At 34.0% G+C, this 22,268-nt stretch overlaps 1 protein-coding gene and 1 non-coding gene across 2 annotated transcripts in view; one reads left to right on the plus strand and one right to left on the minus strand.

Annotated features, from left to right (window-relative positions):
* The window catches only part of LOC143255731 (high affinity 3',5'-cyclic-AMP phosphodiesterase 7A-like), a 114,759-nt gene that overhangs the window by 20,500 nt on the left and 71,991 nt on the right, over nt 1–22,268 (minus strand). Inside the window, exons 4-5 of the mRNA XM_076511866.1 lie at nt 11,912–12,054; nt 8,011–8,170 (exon numbers count right to left, since the gene is read on the minus strand). Of these exons, the coding sequence (XP_076367981.1) occupies nt 8,011–8,170; nt 11,912–12,054 (303 nt within the window). The remainder of the gene's footprint in view (nt 1–8,010; nt 8,171–11,911; nt 12,055–22,268) is intronic.
* Nucleotides 19,307–19,389, plus strand: TRNAL-UAA (transfer RNA leucine (anticodon UAA)). Its single transcript has one exon. It is a non-coding gene; the product is annotated as a tRNA-Leu (tRNA).

Raw genomic sequence — 22,268 nt, forward strand, 5'->3', positions numbered from 1 at the left:
GCGCATACAGTTTTAACAATAAATAAGTGACTATGAAATATGGTCACATTACTGTCGCTCTGCTCACATAGTCTTCTGAATCACATTTTTCAGTGTAACACTTTCTCATAGGAATGATTGTTGTAGTGAATAGTAATACAGTGTGTATATGTTAGAAGTTGTTTTAACTATTAACAACTTTTGTAACACCTCGAGAATGTTTACTCTCTGCTTTGTTTTTTTCTTATGGGGTAAACAACAGTAACGTGATAGCTCAGGAACTCTCAGGAAAAAGGACACTATTGTATTTTGTATATAGTAAATACGCTTCCCCAGTCGTATTCAGATTGGCTTTATATTTGCTTTTAAGTTATCTGGCGTGACTTCTCTACAACTTGAAGATCAGTGCTGGCTGTAAGTATAAAGATTAAGGATCCAGTTAAAGATCAGTGGTGGTTGTAAGTATAGTGTACTCTACTTCTGCTCGAATTTAATGACCAGGTGCTTAGGGCTATCGACTCGTAATGCGCGTTCGAATCCCCGTTGCACCAAACATGTTCGCCCTTTCAGTTGAGGAGGCCTTATAATGATAAAAGAGTAACCCAAGAGTTGGCAGTCGATGGTGATGAATAATTACTTTCTCTCTAGTCTTATACTGCTATATTTGTAATTTGCGAGAAATTCTAAACAAACAAACTGTTCGAATTTAATAACTGATTGGTTTTACTTTGTTTTTTACATGGCGCATCTCATCTCTTTCTTGAATTTCGCTAATAAATAAATAAAATTATAGTTAAAATGAATAATAATTGCGTGTGATTTATTTTCACTAGATTCCAGGAGACAAATTCTCAAAACTGGTATAAAGATTTAGTAGTTTCATGTATAAAGATGATTATTTATCATCGTTTCAGTTTCTTCTCCTTCCTAAACTTACGTGATTTTAAGTTGGATCTTTGATGTTGAATTTTCCAAGTTTCTTATCTTGTTTGTTTTTGAATTTCGCACAAAGCTACTTGAGGGCTATCTGTGCTAGCCGTCCCTAATTTTGCAGTGTATTTGTTTGTTTGTTTTGGAATTTCGCACAAAGCAACTCGAGGGCTATCTGTGCTAACCATCCCTAATTTAGCAGTGTAAGACTAGAGGAAGGCAGCTAGTCATCACCACCCACCCCCAACTCTTGGGCTACTCTTTTACCAACGAATAATGGGATTGACCGTTACATTATAACGCCCCCAAGGCTGAAAGGGCGAGCATGTTTGGCGCGACAGGGATGCGAACCTGCAACCGTCGGATTACGAGTCGCACGCCTTAACATGCTTGGCCATGCCGGGCCCCCAAGCTTCTTTAAAATACCTCTATGTTTTATTTAAAAATTCTAGAGCCAGTGTATCTATCATATTGTTCCAATTTGTGTGAGCGATTATTTTAGTTGGGTATTTATTTGCAACAAAATTTGACAAGCTGCACTTGTTTACTTAGATAATCGTGCCAGTTTTGCCTATTATTAGTAAGTCGTGAACTTTAGTAGTTGTTGTGAATTATTAAAGCTGATTGGAAGGATTTTGTTTGTTTCGTCTATTATTATGAAATATTGAATTATGATTAAAAAGTGTCACTTTTGAGTCGTTTGATTGAAAGCGGGGGCACATTTGTTTTCGTTTCATTATTCAGTCCTGCAATATGTGATAGTTTATCTCCTATGATGGTTTAGAAGTTAAAAATCATATCCTTTTTTTGTTTGACGTTAATACACTTTTATTTTTGAATAATTATTTATTAAAACTGTACATCTGAAATGAATGTATTTCGTTTTCCTCGTTCATTTGTCGCAGAAAATCGTTTCTTCCAATTAAGACTAAATCCTTTAGTGTGCTAACGTTTCTTGTTCTTAATTAATTAACATTCAAGCTTTTCTTTTTACCGTAGAACGTGACTAACGCCTTTTGTTTACATTTGCTTCTGAGTTTCAATCTTCTCCTTTGTTTAGCAGTAACATGTTTAGGATTACTTCACTGCTTTACGTCAAATCCTCAAGCACTGATAAATCTTACTATTGAGATGCAAGTTCTAGTTTAATTATAAGTTTCTCAATTTCTAATTCCTCTGCCATGTTTTCCCCTTAACTTAAATCTAAAGAAATCTCTTTTATTTACCTACATTAATGGTTACCGTTTTCTTACGAGGAATTCTGATAAAGAGTTGATACATTTTGAATCTCAGATAACATCAAGTTTTCTTTTAAATCTAACATGTTTTTCTTTTTTAGTTATTCTTTTTATATGTTTAGCTTAATATGTTTATAATGGACTATTGTAGTTTCACAAATAAAGCTCACATATTCAGCTAATATGGGATTTATCGAAACTTTAATCAGGAAAAATGAACTATTCTTTGAAAGAATGTTTCCACCAGTTCTTAGATTTCAGATAAAAACGAAATACTAATCATTTTGTTGCTGAAGATCCAGATAGATTTTACGCCATTGAATATCTGAATCATTGATATACAGAATAATAAAAGCATATTAAGTATTATTGAACTGTTTTACATAATTACCTAGTGTTGTTGTGTTTTGTTAATGAGCGTTAGATATTTTGACATGGAGGAGAGATTTGTCGATTTTAGTTTGTTTTGAATTTCGCGCAAATCGACACAAGGGCTATCTGCGCTAGTTGTCCCTAATTTAACAATGAAAGACTAGAGTGATGGAAGCTAGTCATTGCCACCCACCACCAACTTTTGAGCTACTCTTTTACAAGCGAATAGTGAGATTGACCGTCACATCATAGTGCATCCAGGGCTGAAAGGACGAGCAATCCTTAGGTGGCGAGTCGAGGGCGCTAATCTCCTCGATAATAATAAGCTTCGTATTTTTTGAAAGATGGTTTTATATTATCGTGCAATATGTATTTTAGACTGTTGCTATGTCAACAAACATTTGTTATTGTATTGACGTTGTTTATTTGGAAGGTGGTATGATAAAGATACATTAGAAACAGTGATTTATGCTCTAAGCAGTTTTGAATGAAAGTATACATTTTATTGTAAAATATGCAGATAGAAATAATCCTTTTTAATAATTTTGTTTGCATTAATTGCGATAATAAGGCTGAAACTGGTGTACTTTATAAATTTCTTAGGAACATGACTTTTCGGGAATTATCAAAGTTATACCACAACTGTTCTGTAATACTTCGTTCCTTGACTTAATGAATTGAAAATTTCACTTTCAGTAGCAATTACATCCAGAGGGCGTTACATATAGTGAAATAATTTGAGTTAAAATTCTTTATAATGTCAGAAGTATAAGAAGTGTGTGTGTGCGTGATTTCTTATAGCAAAGACACATCAGGCGATCTGCTGAGTCCACCGAATTTAAGAAGTTTGGTGCACTGGAATTCTCTAAATTGAAAAATCATGGAAATGAAAATACTATGACTTCATACCTCAAATAGTCGGGAAAGTTTTAAATTAAAGTTATAAAAACAAGTTACGATGTTTTTAATGTAAGGACGAAAGATTTTTAGAGTTAATTACGTTTCAAATTACGTTAATTTGAAAGCAACTTATGAAAAAATATGTTATTTGAAAGTGAATAATAATGTCGTTTATTTTTAATACCAAAAAATGCACTAACTTACTGATTTATATCGTGAATCGAATTAAAAATTTTAGACTAGACATTAATTTTACACAAATCTTAGATAATAATTATCGTACTACTGAGTCCACTAAGATGTTTCAAACGTTTTGTTGAATATATTACACTATATAACACAAATTTTGTTCCTGGATAGTGTGTGTTATTTCTTAATTGCTTATGTTCTACAAATACACAAAATGGCCATTATTCCCTTCAAAGTTTGCTTTTATGATCTGGATAATGAAATTTAGAAATTAACCTATTTTCTATGTAAAAAAGGGGAAATTTGCACATTTCCATTTACATAAGATCTCAATAAAACAACATATGAATCAAGATTTACATGTATTTATACTAACGTTATACAAAAATGAAAAAAAAATCTTTAGAAGTGAGTAGTTTTTCGAGATTTGCGACTGATGTAAATCACTTTCACGTATCAACCCCCAAATATAATCCCCCACGATGTTTTCATTATACGCTCCTTGGTAGCGGCGTTCAAAGTCCAGCATATCTTGGTGGAAGCGCTCGCCTTTCTCCTATGAGTATACTCTCATGTTCTTCTTGAATGTATCAAAATGAGTGTCAAGGATATGGACTTTCAGGAACATCCTGCAGTCCATTTTGCCGTAATTCTTCACCAGTTCCACACAATTTTCGGCCTTGTGATTGCCCAAGAATCCCCGAACTACTGCAACAAAGCTGCCCCAAGTCTTTTTTTCTCTTTCTACTGAGCTTCTTGGGAAATTCTGTGCACATCAGGATCTTCTTTATTTGTGGTCCAACGAAGACACCAGTTTGACCTTTGGCTCAGACAGCTTAGGAAAGAAGTCTGGAAGGTACTTGAAGGCTGAAGACTCCTTATCAAGAGTTGTGGCAAATTGTTTCATAAGACCCAATTTTATGTGCAATGATGGGAACAACACCTTCTGGAGATCCACTAGTGGCTCACGCTTGACATTGTGCCTCCCCACAGAGAACTCGTTCCGTTGTGGCCAGTGCTTCCTGTTGTAGTGCGCTGCGGTGTCCCTGCTGTTCCAAAGGCAAAGATAACAGGGAGACTTGATAAAGCCTCCTTGGTGACCCATCAGGAATGCCACCATTTTGAAGTATCCGATAATCTCCAAGCCATACTCATCATACTTCAAGGCTTCTAGCAAGGTCTCGACGCTTTTGTATTCCTCTTTGAGGTGCACTGAATGAGCCAGGGAAAAATATGGAGCAGCACAGTTTTGAGGCTTCTGGATGAGCTATCAATGAAGAACCGCCACTAGTTCAAGTTACAGACAATTCCAATTGCCTTGCACAGACCAGATGCATTGTGGCAGAAGCAGAGTCCATCCTGACGAGTGAAGAAGCTTGAAAAATGTCGGTAATGTTTCCTCTGAATTGTGGCTTGCACACTTTCATCTAACAAATTCCACTCCTTGAGCCTAGATGTCAAAAGCTCGGCATTCAATTTTGTTAGACCAAGATCTCTTTGGTTGTGGTAGTATGGGTTTCTCTCACCAGCTACACCTGTGAAATTATAACCTGGATTTTCAATGTCTACCTCCTCTTCTACAACATTCTAGAAAATTCTTGTAAGTTCGAGAAAATTCTCTATCAGCTACTCAGCACTGAATCTACCTGGAATGTTCTGAGAAATGGGTAAACTTGAAAATGTCATTACCCAGGTCACAAAAGCAAAGTTTGAAGAGAAAACTAGGTCTTTTTCATTTACTTTAGGCATAAGTAATAGGGAAATAACACTTTCTGCCCAGGAACAAGAAAAAGCAAAATTTGTGTTACATAATATCATTTATACATTTTAACAAATAATTGTTTTCATTGTGCCAACTTTGAGGATCTAGACTTTTCGGCATTTTTATTATGAAATTTTATATGAATTCTATATACCTGGACACTATATTTTAATCATTTTTTTCCATGATTAAGACATTCAAATTTTCTACATTTTATGGAAATTTTAAAGGTTTTTAAACCACTTTTAATATAACTAATTTTTAATATTTTCAATTGGGCTAACCTTTCATACTTTACTGATGGGAACTTTTTAATTCGTGTTTTAAATGTCAATTTTTGTATCTTTCTTTCAAGTTGCAATTACTTGGAATTTCATAATAATCAAAGCCTTTCTACTATTGTCCAATAGGCCTTATCAGGGTTGTGAATTTGTGCTATTTTTAGATCATGATGTAATGCACACGTGCGCATGAGCGAATAGAAACCGGAAAATCCGGGCAAACATTCCCAGTAATAACACTGGCAGAGCTGCAAGGAATTTCGTTTACAGACGTACTTTCTTGGCTGCTACACAATCTCTCACCCTATTCAGTGGGAAGTAATTCAGAAATTATAAGCATGTGAGTCGTGCTTCAGATAGCATTTAATTTGATATCATAAAACACTGAACAATAAAAATACGTTAGTTCTTCTACGCTCATCTTTTTAATTCTTCCCGAATATAGTGGGTTGTTCACGATGAGGAGCAAGGTTTTCCTCATTCATAAAAGACCAGATGACAGATAAACACATTCCAGCAATAAATTGACCCCTCAAAGCGATTTCAATCAAGTTTGTTTTTTTGAAATGACATGGGGGAGATGCAAAAACACAGTTGGGTTTCACAGCCCCTAATCAAATATCGTCTATGAAAACTACGGTTCAATTTATTGCCCTTGTTTCTCTGTTATCTGGGATTTTATCAATGAGGAAAACCTTGCTCCTCATCGTGTACGACCCATTATACTGGGTAAGAATTAAAAAGATAAGCGTTGATAAACTGATGTATTTTTTATTGTTCGGTGTTTTATGACATCAAATGATATCACAGGAATTACATTTAACCTTTCGAAAGAAATGAGTTTTGGTGTATACAATGTACTAATATATGAAATAAGTTCCGAAATTAACAGTGAGTTTGGGCCAAAAGGACGGAAATTCTGTTGTAAAACTGCTACAAATACGAGCAATCACAATTCTGTATAATTCAGTTAATTATACCTGTGTAAGAAGTCTACAGATTAATCATTACTTGCTCTGAGTCGATTTCATATACATGGGTACATAATAACAATGAAAAAAGACTAGTTTCTTTCCATTGGAAAAATGTTTTTAACGTTACATAGGATGATGGAAAATTGAAAGTAACTTGTGTGAAAAATAATAATAAAAAAACTGATAAAGCCTTCTTACCTATCTAACATAATCGTGCGGTTCCCGTGGGAAGCTTTGTTTGTTTTTGAAATTCACACAAAGCTACTCGAGGGCTATCTGTGCTAGCCTTCCCTAATTTAGCAGTGTAAGACTAGAGGAAAGGCAGCTAGTCATCACCACCCACTGCCAACTCTTGGGCTACTCTTTTACCAACGAATGGTGGGATTGACCATAACATTATAACGCCTCAACGGCTGAAAGGGCGAGCATGTTTGGCGCGACGGGGATGCGAACCCGCGACCCTCAGATTACGAGTCGCACGCCTTAACACGCTTGGCCATGCCGGGCCATCAGTGGGAAGCAAACGACATTGCAACCATCTTTTGAGCTGAGTATTTAAATGTTGATCTATATCTTCATAACAAAATTTGGCTCCTGTATCATCATCTTCCAACAATTTTATTCACCAAAACGACTCTGCATGTAATATTCTGTTAGCCAAACAGCCGGTTTGTTTGCCCGTACATTTTGAATCCAAGTGCGCTTGCTATAAATAGCACTCACATCATCGCACTGTGACGTCAGCAGATCCCTAAACGTGATAAGGCCAATTACGACCCATTAGTTAGCGTACAGTACTGTGGAGCTGAAATTACGCCGTTTGTAGAAAAAAATAAAATAAAATAAAAAATCACGCTCCACTTTAGTGCACTATTCGATTCGACAAGATGGCGGTAGGAGGTGTTGGTTCGCAGCCTTCCTTCTAGTCTGCTACTCCAAAATTATGAACTAGCTTTTTCAGAATAAAAGTGAAAACCCGTAGTCATTTTCTACATTATTTTGTTCAACTCAAGTTTTAGTCTTCTTTCGTTGTAGATATATTCTTCGTCCGTTTGAATTTATATCATTGTTTCCTTTCGTTATTTTAAACTCCTGTCATATGATACTATCTCAAGACTAGAAAAGACTTACCTTACGTTTTATCTTTGTAATCGAAATAAGAGACTAATATAAAGCTTTCGTCACGTCTACAACACAACCTGACACATGAATTTCAAAAACAAGAAATAAAAATATTTGGTACTCTTATTTTTGGTTTTATTTACTCTAAAAACAGAACACTTTCGGGAACTCTGCGGAAATACATCTTGTTTCTAATGATGTATGATAATGCATGTGTTAAAAAGTAAAAGCAGTGTAGGCAGATAATATACAAAGTTACTTACTAAAACAATGGAGGATTTTCAGTGCATCTAGTCGGAACTCTTTAATCAAACCATATTCGTGGAAAAGGTGAAGCAAGAGAACAGAAACGGAGCGCCCTCCTGTAGCCACATCTAACGAAAAAACACTAAAATTCCACTTCCAACAAGCAGCCAGTAGATACTGAAATTTTAAAATCGTAACAACTTCAGATTTGAGTATTCTTGCTATGTTATTCAACAATGGAAATGTTAGCTCAAGTCCATGTTAATTTACTTTTAAAATTGATTAGAAAAATATATCTGCCTTGATGTTTCATCTAATCATTCAATGTCTGTTACTATTAGAATAAATAAAAATGTCTACCAGCTACGATTGTTCAGTTACCTATGTTTTTAGATTTCCAGCCTTGCACATCGTTTGACATATCTGTTATATTGCAGGCATTAATTGTATAAAAGTTAGCATGTTTATCCACTGTGTGCCACACGACATCAGTTTTTATGAATAAATGAAAGATAACAGTTCTCTACTATTCAGAAGCAAAATCTTCCACATTTGTTACGTATTCTTAATACATTTGTTGACGTAAATGCACAAGGTAGGTAACAGTAATGCCACCAGATGCCAACAAAAAACTAAAGCTGTGGCTGACACCAATCTATCCTTGATTTATACTTGTAGGTTGATTTAACTTGTCATCAAGATAAGCTTTAATTGTTATCTGTTCGATTCAGTTAAAACGGAAAAGTGGGAAAAGATGGTGATTATTTTCCCGAACTTGTTTAATAACGTTTAATAAAATAAGTGTAATTAGAACAATATTGTTGGATTGATACTTTCTTATTATACGCAGAATATTAAATATTTAATACATCTAACGTATATTTTAATCTATTGGCTCCTGTAGATTTATCCAGACGAAATGCTTTCATAAGATACCAATTTAGCCTGAACCCAAAACAGTGTTACTCATCTCCTACCTTGAACCCAAAACAGTGTAGCACGTCTCGTACCCTGAAGCTCTTAGATTCAATACACAGGCTAACTTTCGAAGCTCTTGACTTCTAATAAAAAAATAACAGAACTTTTGCACGTAATTTCGTTTCGATTTTATTTTTTAGAAAAGAACGAAAAATGTCTCAGCCAGTTTTACGTCATAAAAAACATAAGAAAATTTATTCTTTTGAAAGAAAATATAGGAAAAGGAGATTGAATCAGATTTAAAAGAAAAGAAAAAAGATAGAATGGTTTTTACTGAGGTTTAAAAAAGACAACTGAAAAAGAAATCATTTCAACTCTTTTGTATACGTTTGTTTTCGTTACAAGTAACGCCCTTCGTTTCAAATATTTATTCAATTTTGGTTTAAGAAAAACAAAGAAACTTTACTAAATGGAAAACAAGTGATTACTAAACACGGAGAGAATGGAACCTTCCTCAGTTTTCTCTAGTTTTTCCGTAAATAAACTAGAATGTTTCCGAGCGCAATCACAAAAGTGAGAAAGTATGGAACGTTCTTGATGTTTTACTAGATTTTTCATAACTAAACTAAAATGTTTACAAACACAATTAAAAGTATATAAATGATTGAACATTCTTAATGTATTCGCTAGTTTTTTTAGTAAACTAGAATGTTTCCAAACACAATTAAAAACATGGAAAGGACAGAACGTTCTTGATGTTTCGTTAGTTTTTTCGTAAGTAGACTAAAATGTTTCCCAACGCAGTTACAAATTATTAGATCGTCCATCGCCTTCCATGTTTTTATTTGTTTGATCTTTTAGTAAATATTAATGTTACGCACCTTTCATTTCATCTGAGTGAACGACAAATTACTGAACTGTAAATTAAATAATTTGATCGATTTGTTTATGGTTCACTCATTTTTGTAACTTTCTCTTTCTTTCTAAAAACAACAACGTCTTTATAAAATCAGAATGGTTAAATACATCTACATACATTTAAATGTTACTATTATCAATTACAAAACATTTAAATAAACTTTTAAGCGACAAAGACGCCTATTTTCTGTTAATATATATATATACATAATCAGGATGATACTAGAGACGTAATTAAACGAACAACTTGTTTTTTTCATGCATAAGTCTTCCTTTAATATTAGTTTCGGTATCACTATTGGTTAAAATGTTTAATAGGAATATATTTATTTATGGGAATTATTTTACATTGTTAACCTAATGTATGGGTTTAAGATTAACCTAAATCTACTAAGATGACGAAACTTCATGATATAATTTTATAGATCACGATTGAATTTATTTGATAACAGTAAAGATAATCAACTAATGAATGAATTAATGAATTTTAATCATTTTTAGCGTTTGTTATAGCTAGTTAGACCGGTAGCTTAGATTAGTTACGTTATTTACTGTCTTAACTTTTACTTGCGATTTTTTATAAAAGATAATATTAATTGATCTTTCGAATTGCGATGGCTGGATAATTTATCTAAAATCATTTAGGTTTAACAACGGTCTATTCATACTTTATGTTTTTCTGTTCAAACTCGAATCTTTTTTAAAACTAACTTTGATTCACTTCGTATGGAGAACACTGTAGCAACTCAGTCTGTTTCGTTTAAAAATCGTTAGTGTGAACATTGAGAGGTTTCAGTGAGTGTTGACAAATTACGGAACGAAGTTGGCACGTTTTTACAAGAAGGCGAGAAGTCTGAACAACCAAGTACATTCATAGAAGCAAACGAACTTAAATGACACTGTACGAAACGAACCCAGTGTAAATACTGCCTGAAGTAAAGTCACAAAAACGACTCTGAAACAAACACACGAACAAATTTAATTTGAGCACGGAATAACGGATCAGCCCAAACAGGCACTGTTAATATTCACAATAAACTAGATCTTCTAGGGTTGTTTTAGGCTGGGTTGCCATACCTGCCACGTTATCTGCAGCTCGAGACAAAATCCACAGTATGTTCCAGTTCACAGAGTTTAAACTTTTAAGTGGTTCTCTCGTCAGGCAGTATGAATAATAAGAATCATATTATTAGAATATTACAGCCACGTTACTTTATATATATGGACGTTTAATAAAAATAAAAAACATGTTGAAATTAAAACTTTTCACAAAGTTTAGTAGTTACTGTAGTTAAAATGGACATTGCCGTCTCACTGCTTTACACAGTTCAAAAGGGCACTTAAGTCAGCCACTGAAAACTTGCAAATTACCAAAAGGACTCACGGCAGTGTAACCCTACATTTTAGGTTTCTAATAGATGTTAAGAAATATCAGTGTTTAAGGTTCATTCATAAGTAAAATGAAACATGATAGTTGAAGGAACAGCTAATGAAATATAAACGGGCTCAGGGATCTTAAAATAAGGGAATGGAAATTGAAAGAAGGACACCGCTCTCAGACTCCTACACAAAAATGTATCTCAAGACGGCTGGCATTGGTATTAACCTAAAGATGACCTAAGAAGGTCGAATCGTTGTTCTCTACTTTATTTTAATAAAAGTTTTAATACTCGTACCAGCCGTCTTGAGATACATTTTTACTTCAAGTGGGTTTCTCATCATCACGAAAGACTCCTATATGGTATGAATTCATCTCGATTTGGTTTTCAGGCCTGCTTTAAATATTTTCTAGTACTGACTTCATCATTCCAGCCCACTAGAAGGCAAGTGAAACGATTGATTTAATTTCATAAGTGGAATTAATCATTAGTGATTGAAGAATAGATAGAATAAACTAACGTACCGATGGGTGGCATCATTAAAAGTTCTTATATTTTGTAATAATTGTAATATTAATACTCATTTGCAGGCTTATTTTGTAACTACTCATAATTAATGAAAGTTTTGTTGAAAGCACTTTAAAGTCTGAATAAATTAAGTAAATGTGTTCAAAACACTGTGTTTATCTTACATCAAACACACCTGAATAACTCCACCATTGGAACTGTCCACAACATCAAGATGTTGGATTTCTGGTTTTGTCACACAACAATGAATCCGATGTCTTTGGAGTGTTCTAAACGTTCTTAAGGCTTGATGACACTGTTGTCCACTCACTGTCAACGCTTATGAGAAAAAGATATAAATAACAATACATAACAGGAGATTTTCTTTGAAATAAACTTCAAATTATCTTTTACTTTCACATAACGTTGGTTGTAATTATAGAATAAAAAAGGAATATTCGGCGGATATTTCTAAATCATTTTACGTGGACGAGCTGCATCACTTATGAGAATAAATTAGTATATTAGCGGTAATATTAGAGCGACATTATCCAAATATTTTGTTTCTACAAACATTATAATGTGGAATACGTAAAACTAAGAAAATATTAAAACTTTTTGGGTTAAAAATAATCGGATTAAGTCAGTGGTTTATAAATGGTCGTTTATTTGACTTTCATTAAATACACTTTTATTTGTAATTCTATGGTTTGTTTGACGTTAAGAGCAAAGCTACCCAATGGGCTATCACTGATGCGTCTACTATTGCAAACGATCCACAAACTTTAGTATCATAGGTTTTCAAGGTTACCGCTGAGCGAGTTGGGAGATCTGATGAACTTTCCAAAAACTAATGATAGAAAGTAAGCCGATTTTAAATACGCTATTTTAAGTGTAAATCTATCTATACTTTGGTGGTTATTAAGAAATAGTTTTAATTAAATTTCAGTAATATTTAACTAAAAATATTGAAAGTAATCTTCCTTTAGACTTAAATCCGAAGCGTCATTAACTTCAGAATTACTTAAGTTTGTAATAAAACGTAGTGATGTAAATAAGCCATTTAACTTTTTTTAGCCATTAGTTGGTTGAAAAAGTAATTTCCCTATATATTAAAAATATGAATTCGTAACTATGGTATAGTGTAATACTATCCCAGGTTAATTCGTAACTATGGTATAGTGTAATACCATCCCAGGTTTATTCGTAACTATGGTATAGTGTAACACCATCCCTGGTTAATTCGTAACTATGGTATAGTGTAATACCATCCCAGGTTAATTCGTAACTATGGTATAGTGTAATACCATCCAAGGTTAATTCGTAACTATGGTATAGTGTAATACCATCCCAGGTTAATTCGTAACTATGGTATAGTGTAATACCATCCCAGGTTAATTCAAGATAAAAGTCAACTTTAAAAAAAAAACATCAACAGAAAGTTTAATGTTCTTTTTTAGAATACCAACTTAATATTAATAGAGATATCTCTTGATCTGTTTTGAATGAAACCAACTTAACATTAATAGAGATACCTCTTGATCTGCTTTGAATGAAACTGGAGGGTTTTGATAATACGCACATTAATAGAGATACCTCTTGATCTGCTTTGAATGAAACTGGAGGGTTTTGATAATACGCACATTAATAGAGATACCTCTTGATCTGCTTTGAATGAAACTGGAGGGTTTTGATAATACGTACATTAATAGAGATACCTCTTGATCTGCGTTGAATGAAACTGGAGGGTTTTGATAATACGTACATTAATAGAGATACCTCTTGATCTGCTTTGAATGAAACTGGAGGGTTTTGATAATACGTACATTAATAGAGATACCTCTTGATCTGCTTTGAATGAAACTGGAGGGTTTTGATAATACGTGCTGCAGTAGCACTTTTAAAAACAAAATATTGTTAAAAGTAGTTCTACTCATTCATAGCTAGATGACGTAATTGTATTTTACTGTTTTAGAACGATGAAGACAATACCATGTCATTAAGTTCTAATAGTAATAAATCTTGGAAAGTTCAATATGTTGTTTTTTATAGTTCAAACATTTACAAAAAGTAAGCCTTTCATGATGTTTTATAGCCCTTATAGCTAGAATAGCGAACGTAGAGATTTCTTACTAATGCAGTACATAAATTCAAATAATTATATCATTCCAGTGTGATGTTAAAGCTATTTTTAGTTCTAACCTGACGACAAACTTTTCTGTTAATGTTTCTGAACGATTTTCTTCGGAGTGTGGGTTAATTTGTTTTCCAGTTATTCAAGGGACACCAATATTCCAATTGGACAAAAAGAAATTTAATTAGTGGATATTTAATTTTTAAATTATTTCTTCCACAAGCATAAAGATAAATAAATGTATTTCATTAGATAATGATAGTTTCAAAGTGAAACTACACTTAATTGAATAACTGCGTTATATCGTTAAAATAAGCCTTCTTGTCATTCGAAAGTAGTGTCCAAGAAACGGTGCCAGTTCTAACATATAAAATTTATGACTTAATCTGCTCCGAAATTAATATTAAGTTAACTAAACCTCTTTAAGAATCTCGTAGAAAAAGCATAAAAATGCATATTAGAAACAGAGAATATCAAAAAATGCCTTTAATTACGGACGTTCAGGAATTGTTTGTTTCAAATTTCATAATGAAATTAAAACAGTTAGTTCACAATATTTTAGTTACAAAAAAAACATTCGAGAAGTTTTTCATACAAATAAAAGTTTAAAGAAAAAACATATTTAACTGTAACAATATAAAACGTGCGGTAGACATATTTAATAATATCGTTAAGAAAACAGGTTATAAACACAAGCTAATATATAAACACTGCGTCTTAACAAATAATAACCAAATTAAAACACTGAGAGTCTGGAAGTGATTACGTTACTGACCGTAGGAGAAGTTTGTATTATTATTTAGTGTTTGATGATAATTGAAGATTGAGAGGCTTTATTTAATACAGAGTTAGTAATTAAATTGTTCCGGAGTCGAGAATTTTAGAGTTTCAATAAGTATGGGGGTGATTATTATTCTCACTGTCCAATTGGATACAAGACTCAGGTGGATTAGTTATCTTGTATCCGCTAATAGACGAAACTCCCACGTATTTGTAGATGGCTTGCTATTTTACCAATGTATGTAGCTTTACAGCTAGCTACCCAAAGTTTATTTCTAAACGACAAACAAGTGTACAGAGACGAATGTGTTTTTTTTCATTTGGTTATAAAGTTGATCACTGAGAGCTGTTTTAAGATGTTAGAATTTTTGTCACTTAAAGCTAGAGTGCAGAGTACTTTCGGTTGGGAATAACCGTTTAATAATTATTTTATTGCTTGCTCAAGAGTTATTGTTATTTTGAACTTCGCACAAAGCTACTCGAGGGATATCTTGCGCTAGCCGTCCCTAATTTAGCAGTGTAAGACTAGAGGGAATGCAGCTAGTCATCACCACCCACCGCCAACTGTTGGGTTACTCTTTTACCAACGAATAGTGGGATTGACCGTCACATTATAACGCTCCCACGGCTGAAAGAGCGAGCATGTTTGGTGCGACCGGGATTCGAACCCGCGACCCTCGGATTACGAATCGAACTCCTTAACACACTTGGCCATGCCGGGCAAATCTTCAAGAGTAATGTCAGTAAATAAGGACCGATTATCAAAAATGGTTATAATGAATTAGATTGTAAAATATGAACCTGAAAACCATCACCAGATTTCCCACAACTAGACTACTAGGCTTAACAAATTAATTTCAGTATGAAAATCTAGTGACGACAATTCTGGCAATGTCATTTTTAATTATAGTAAAGTTAATTGAGAAATGTAAAAATGTTCTATCAAAAAGTTAAAGTTTTTGTCCACTAACCTGTAAGCTAAGTTTATCAAATAACTTTTCTTTTTTCGAATGTGCCTACACAATCCTTCAATATTTTCCTGGTTTTAACTAAAATAACACACGGAACGCAGAATACCTCATTAAAACTAAATTTTTCAAATTCGGCATTATCCAGCTAATATAATTTCAACCCTTTAAAAATCTATTCTCTTATTACACTGGTTGACTTTTTGCCTTAAGAGAATTTGCCAGTAACTGAAACGTTGTTGTTATCCCGCCAGCTAAAGGTGCAGGTGTTATTCCTTTAAACATACTTGATGACATCTACAAAATGGAAGAAACTTAAAAGAACAAAACAAAGTTTAAACCACTCGATATTGATTTTTCTAAGCCTGATCTCAAACATGTGGCAAACGTTCAACGGACTTTAATATATTTCATTATCTTGATCTCATCTCGACATCACTTTCGCAGAACTTCAGATTCCTACACCAAACTGATAGTTTACTAAAAATACACACAAAAAAAAGTTTCCCTTCAGACCTGATCTATCTACTCTCTATTCCTACGCTAACTAGTTAAAATATTTTGTACCTACACTAAGCTTAGTAACTAAGAACGAAATTTACTGTTAAAGACTGACTTTCTCCTTTGCTCAAAATAAATGTAAAATTCGTAATGCAAGCCAATACGTTATGGCGAGCTTTGATATTCATTTCTCATTCACTAACATTTCGGTTGAGAAAACAATTAAAAAATTACGAACAAACATTAAAAACATGACATAATGTTTATGCACTAAATAAAATTCATGTCGAGAAAATAATTTTTAAAATTTATTTAATAATAAAAAACTGTTGAATAAGTGACCTAATTTCAGCGTGTAATTACATCTTTTAATATCTTGACTTTTCCAAGTTATTTTTGAACACTCTATTTACCAATCTCGAAAAACAATCATGGAACATTCTTTCAGTACTTGTGTAAAGATAAAGGAAACCTTAATTTCAATCAATGTTGAGATTTTAGCTATAACTGAGAAAAAAATTGAACAGTTTCTTTAATTATTTCTCCAGAACAATCACTTCTTTTGTAAAAGTCAACTTTATGAGCTGGATAGGATAGAATCAAACCTAGGCTTGACTCTTGCAAATATTTTTATCTTATTATAAACGTCAATGGCTGGATAAATGTCTTCTTTATTATAATTGAGATTATGCGGAAGATACATTTATAATGATTTTCTACTTTTTCACAACACTGATTATGTCAAAAAAATTTTAGAATACCTAAACTTGCTACATCCTTATATAAACTTTACATATGATACGGAAGAAGAAAATAACCTGGATTTTAGACGTCTGAGAAAACAAAACAAACAATCACCTTGCTACTTCTTTTCACCATAAAAAACATTTACCAATTTATATACTCGATTCTTCCGTTTCATGCCTTGTTTTAAACTTTCTAAACAGAACGTATAATATACGTTTTGACTGCTTGTGTTCACCCATTTTCCAAAAGTTATAACATATTAAAAAGTAATGGCTCTTTTTTTAAGTTATTACACTCTATCATACAAAGAGTTTTAACAAATGAAATAGAACCTATCAAGGAGCCATACAATGTCTCAAAATGTCTGTGTATTCTTGTCACTCCTTTTATGGACAACTTTATATTCAAATCCCGAATTAAAAAATTAATCAAGACACATTACAAACAAATTAAGTTACGCTTAGTATTTATGTCAACATTTAGAATTCAATACTTATTTAAAACCAGAAACACTACCCATCTCCATGCGCGCATTTATTGTTAATAAATACACCTTTGGTAGCTGTGAACCTATCTATATTAGTGAAACTACGTACCACCTATAAATGTGCCAGCTAGAAGTGGATTTAAACTAATCAATTCATCTGTGCCTTATGTCCTTTCTTTAAAACGTTTTATCTTAACTACACTACTACTGCGTCCGAGTTTATATTTTCAAATTTACCTTTGGTGAAAAAACTTGCAATATAATTATTAAATTGTTAGTTCACCGTATGATATCAAAAAATAAGTTAGGCATAATGTGATAATATTATTGACACGCCTAAATATGGTCAAATAAAACTTAAAAACCCACAAATATTATTAAAAATATGTCTGCCGCATGTTTCATCGTACATTCCATTGTACACTGTTGTTGTTATTATTTATTAGTAAGGACAAAACTGCACAAAGGGCTACCTGTGCTCTGCCCACCACAGGTATCGAAACATGGTTTCTAGCAGTATGAGTCTGCAGATATACCACTGTGCTGCTGGAGGTCTCCATTACACAGGGTTGTGGAAAATTATCTTTTCTATTTCAAAATTTAATAATTAATTAACTAAGAAAATATAACAATGCAAGTTTCAACATCTTGTAGTCAAACCCAAGTAGTTTTTATTGACATGTCAGTACTTCTACGTATGCACTATTTGTGGTTATCGAGGGGTTTAAGAATTCAGTCCATGTTCGCTGCAGCATGGCGTCCGTTATCCTGGTCTTTAGTTCTGTGATGTTTGCTATAGGTGTGCGATGCATGATATCCTTAACACACACCCATACTTTTTTCTTGTACAAGCATCTCTAATGGTCAACTAGTAATATCGTAATTCTGACATTATCGCGGGACGGCAGCACAATCGAGAGGGTTCAAGCGCCATATTTGTCCGTTTGTTTTCGGTGTTTGACAGTGTCAGTTTAACAGAAAACAACACTATGCTGCAAATAGAATGTTGTGTTCCTTTGTGCAAAAACTGTGGTGGGCACAGAGTTCTCTCTAATACGAGTAAAGAAAGAGAGAGTGTTCGAAAACGCTGGATTCTGGCCATCAGAAGAGCCGATCCTAAGGCCAAGTTTCGCGTATGGGAGCCTGGGCCAAGCTGTGTCGTGTGTCATGATCACTTCATACCGACAGATTACTACAGTGAAACATCTTTTGGTAATTATCATTCCAGTATTAAGAAAAAAAAACACCCACTAGTCTCCCCTACTACCTTAACCACTATCACCACAAGGGTCGAGGACACACACAATAACACATACCTACACAGACACACACCACCAGTCACCATCACTAATCAGTTTTGTATTTTTTTCTTCTAGAGTCTTTATGGTTTCATGTGAACCCAATGTTTTCAATATTTAAAAGTCTGATAAGTTACACATCATAACATGTACAAATGGATTTCAGTGATAATTTTCTTTCAGGTTATGAACCTCAAGCAAAACGTTTTCAACCAAACGCAGTTCCAAGTGTATTTCCGTGGACGACTTCTCAGACATCGGAAGCAAAGGAGAAGACAGCCCGCCAAACAAAACACCTGAATCGGACTGCAACAGTGTTGTCAAGCCAGAGTTCACCAGAATGTTCACATTCAATCCAGAAATGCATGGAGTGCGAGGTATAATAACTTTTAAGCTGTGCACACTATGACATCTTTCTCGTGACATACAATTTCTGCTCAGTATGAAACATCTTTGTAACTTATAAGTAACTAAGCATAATTTGTCCCGGGCATGCTACAATGAATTAATCAGTCAAGTAATTAAAATACTAAAAAAAATTAAGGAACGTCACAAGCTCACTATCACCATAAAACTGACATTGTTTTGTTTCGTCAAACACATACTCGAAACTTGCTAGTTTAGACCTAGATGATATTGAAATCAATAACAAGGCCTATAGTAGTATCCATTTATCGCCAGGATGGCCGAGTGGTTAAGGCGCTAGACTTAAGATCTAGTCTTCGTAAGAAGGCGTGGGTTCGAACCCCACTCCTGGCATTGTTGTAGTAAATTTTATGACGCCTCTTCAACAGTTTTTTCAGGCCCGGCATGGCCAAGCGTGTTAAGGCGTTCGACTCGCAATCCGAGGGTTCGGGAGTTCGAATCCTGGTCCAACCAAACATGCTCAGCCGTGGGTGCGTTATAATGTAACGATCAATCCCACTATTAGTTGGTAAAAGAGTAGTCCAAGAGTTGGCGGTGGGTGGTGTTGACTAACTGTCTTACACTGCTAAATTATGGACGGCTAACGCAGATAGCTCTTGAGTAGCTTTGCGCGAATTTCAAAAAACAAACAAACAAAATTTCCCATTTAAAAGTTCATAATTCACTTGAAAAAAAGAAAATTTTTCGTAATACACGTATACAATACACACAGTGTATTTATCTATTAGTTATTTCTTGTTCCTATATAAGTTACATATGATGTATAAGGACAAAACGTTGTGTATTTACCCGGTAATCGTCCGCGTCCAGAGAAGGCAACAACAAACAAGGTGAAGGACCCTGACGATTGTGCTGCCACCGTGCGAATGCCGAAACGCGCTAGTTACGAGCTTCTTATTACGCTGCATCACAATCACTAACTTGGTATCTGCAAGTCAAACGGTGCATCGGATCTTTTCTTGCACGTTTACCATTTTTCGTGGCTATACTACTCACTGGAGTGAAAAACAACAACACTGACTCAAAAACTGTTTTAATTGGGCTACAATATTTTAAAATTGCATGGTTGTATTTTCGAAGTTATTTAATCATTAAAGCTCAAAATGAGAAGCATTATTTTTGATAACTTTGTACCGTTAACGTTTAAGTTTGTTTTTGAAATTTTGTTTGTTTTTGAATTTCGCGCAAAGCTACTCGAGGGCTATCTGCGCTAGCCGTCCCTAATTTAGTAGTGTAAGACTAGAGGGAAAGCAGCTAGTTACCACCACCCACCGCCAACTCTTGGGCTACTCTTTTACCAATGAATAGTGGAATTGACTGTAACATTATAACACCTCCACGGCTGACAAGGCGAACATGTTTGGTGCGACGGGGATGCGAACCCGCGATCCTCAGATTACGAGTCACACGCCTTAACCCACCTGGCCATGCTGTGTCGAGCGTTTATGTTGTTTTGGTAGCTAAAATATTCTAAGCTAATGTTTAAGATTGTAACGATGATGATGGAATTTGAAACAATTCTGAAATGTTCATAATAAAAGACGTTTCTACAAATACCGTGCTGTTTCCAGTGGTTCAGATGTCTCAAACTTGTTAAAAAATTGGTTTCAATATTCACAGTGAGCACAGCACAGAGATCATTTTGTGTACCTTTGTGGTTAACAACTAGTTACCGAGTTTCGATGGCAAAGGTGAAGACTCATCAGTGCGTTTGAAATTCTAAACAGAATAAGCAAAGTATGGTTTAAAACTAATCTTTAAGGTGTTTGTCTTATAGCAAAGCCACATTGAGCTATCTACTGAGTCCACCGAGGGGAATCGATCCCCTAATTTTAGCGTTGTAAATCCGTAGACGTACCGCTGTACCAGTGAGGAAATAAGTTTTAAGCCAAAAAACAAATATAAGATACACTTTAATCTTATCTTCAAATTTAGTATTTTAAACACCAACAACTTTAATGTCCACTATGCAATGAGATGCTATTTTTCGTGTGGTTTGTATTGAATTTCGCGTAAAGCTACCCGAAGGCGATCTGCGCCATCCGTCTATAATTTAGCAGTGATAGACTAGAAGGAAGGCAGCCAGTCAACATCACCCACCGTCAACTCTTGGGTTACACTTTTACCAAGAATAATGGGATTGATCATCACATTACAGCACTCCCACGTCTAAAAGGTGACAGAGATTCGAAACAATGGGCCATGTGAGGCTCGTATTCATAAATAAATAATATTGTTTTATTGGCTTATTTAAGTAAAGATGTGTGTTATTCAAGAGACAAACGTTTGCATTTTACAAAACATTTTATGAAAATCATATGAAAGCACACTTTGTTCTCACTGATAATTTATTGCGTAGCCCTAAGATTATAAGGTACTAACTAACTAGCTCAGTAGATACAGGGAGAGATATGGATAAAATAATTTACCTGACTGTATCACCAAAGGAATAGCAAATATATCATTGATTAATAATTAATGAGTCTCCGAACGTCTCCATTCCATGGAATGTTATTACCAAGTTCTCATACATAAATTCCTTTCCACTGTGATTTCATATCTGTTGCGTTTGTTAGCGAATTGCTAATTTGCACGTTCAAAATCAGTTTAATATAGCATACTGAACCCGCTGTACATAATACATTAATAAATCTTACAGTCAAAGTGCAATTTGTAAAGCTCAAATGCCTGACAAATATGAGGAATTGAATAAGCACAGTTTATTTTAGATCAATGTTACGGAGTGTTTCACTTCAATAAAAATTATCCAAAGTAACTTGTAATCAGTGAATTAAATTGTTATTCGCCCATAAACTGCAAACTACCATTCATTCACAATTCGTGTTACAACATCTTTCTTAATGAAAGGAATGTTCTTCCAGTTTTGTAATTTATTATGTTGCAATCAGGAAAAATTAATTCGAGGATATGCGTGGTTAATTTGTATAGTGAAGCCTCAATGAACACTCAATGTGTAGGTAACTATTCTTGTCTAATGAAGCTATTTGCAAAAATGGTAGGCATTACAATAAATCTACTAGCGTGCCATTTTTTTACTTTTTAATGTCGAATGTGTTATCTAAGGCTGGATGTTCTTTAGCTGATAGGAAAAGATGACTTTCTGAATGTAAATATGTTTTTGATCCAATATAATTTTTAACAAAATACTTGAAAGGCATACCAATAAATAACTGAAGAGATAAGTTGAGCAA

The sequence above is a fragment of the Tachypleus tridentatus genome, chromosome 7 (assembly GCF_004210375.1).
Source record: "Tachypleus tridentatus isolate NWPU-2018 chromosome 7, ASM421037v1, whole genome shotgun sequence".
NCBI lineage: Eukaryota > Metazoa > Arthropoda > Merostomata > Xiphosura > Limulidae > Tachypleus > Tachypleus tridentatus.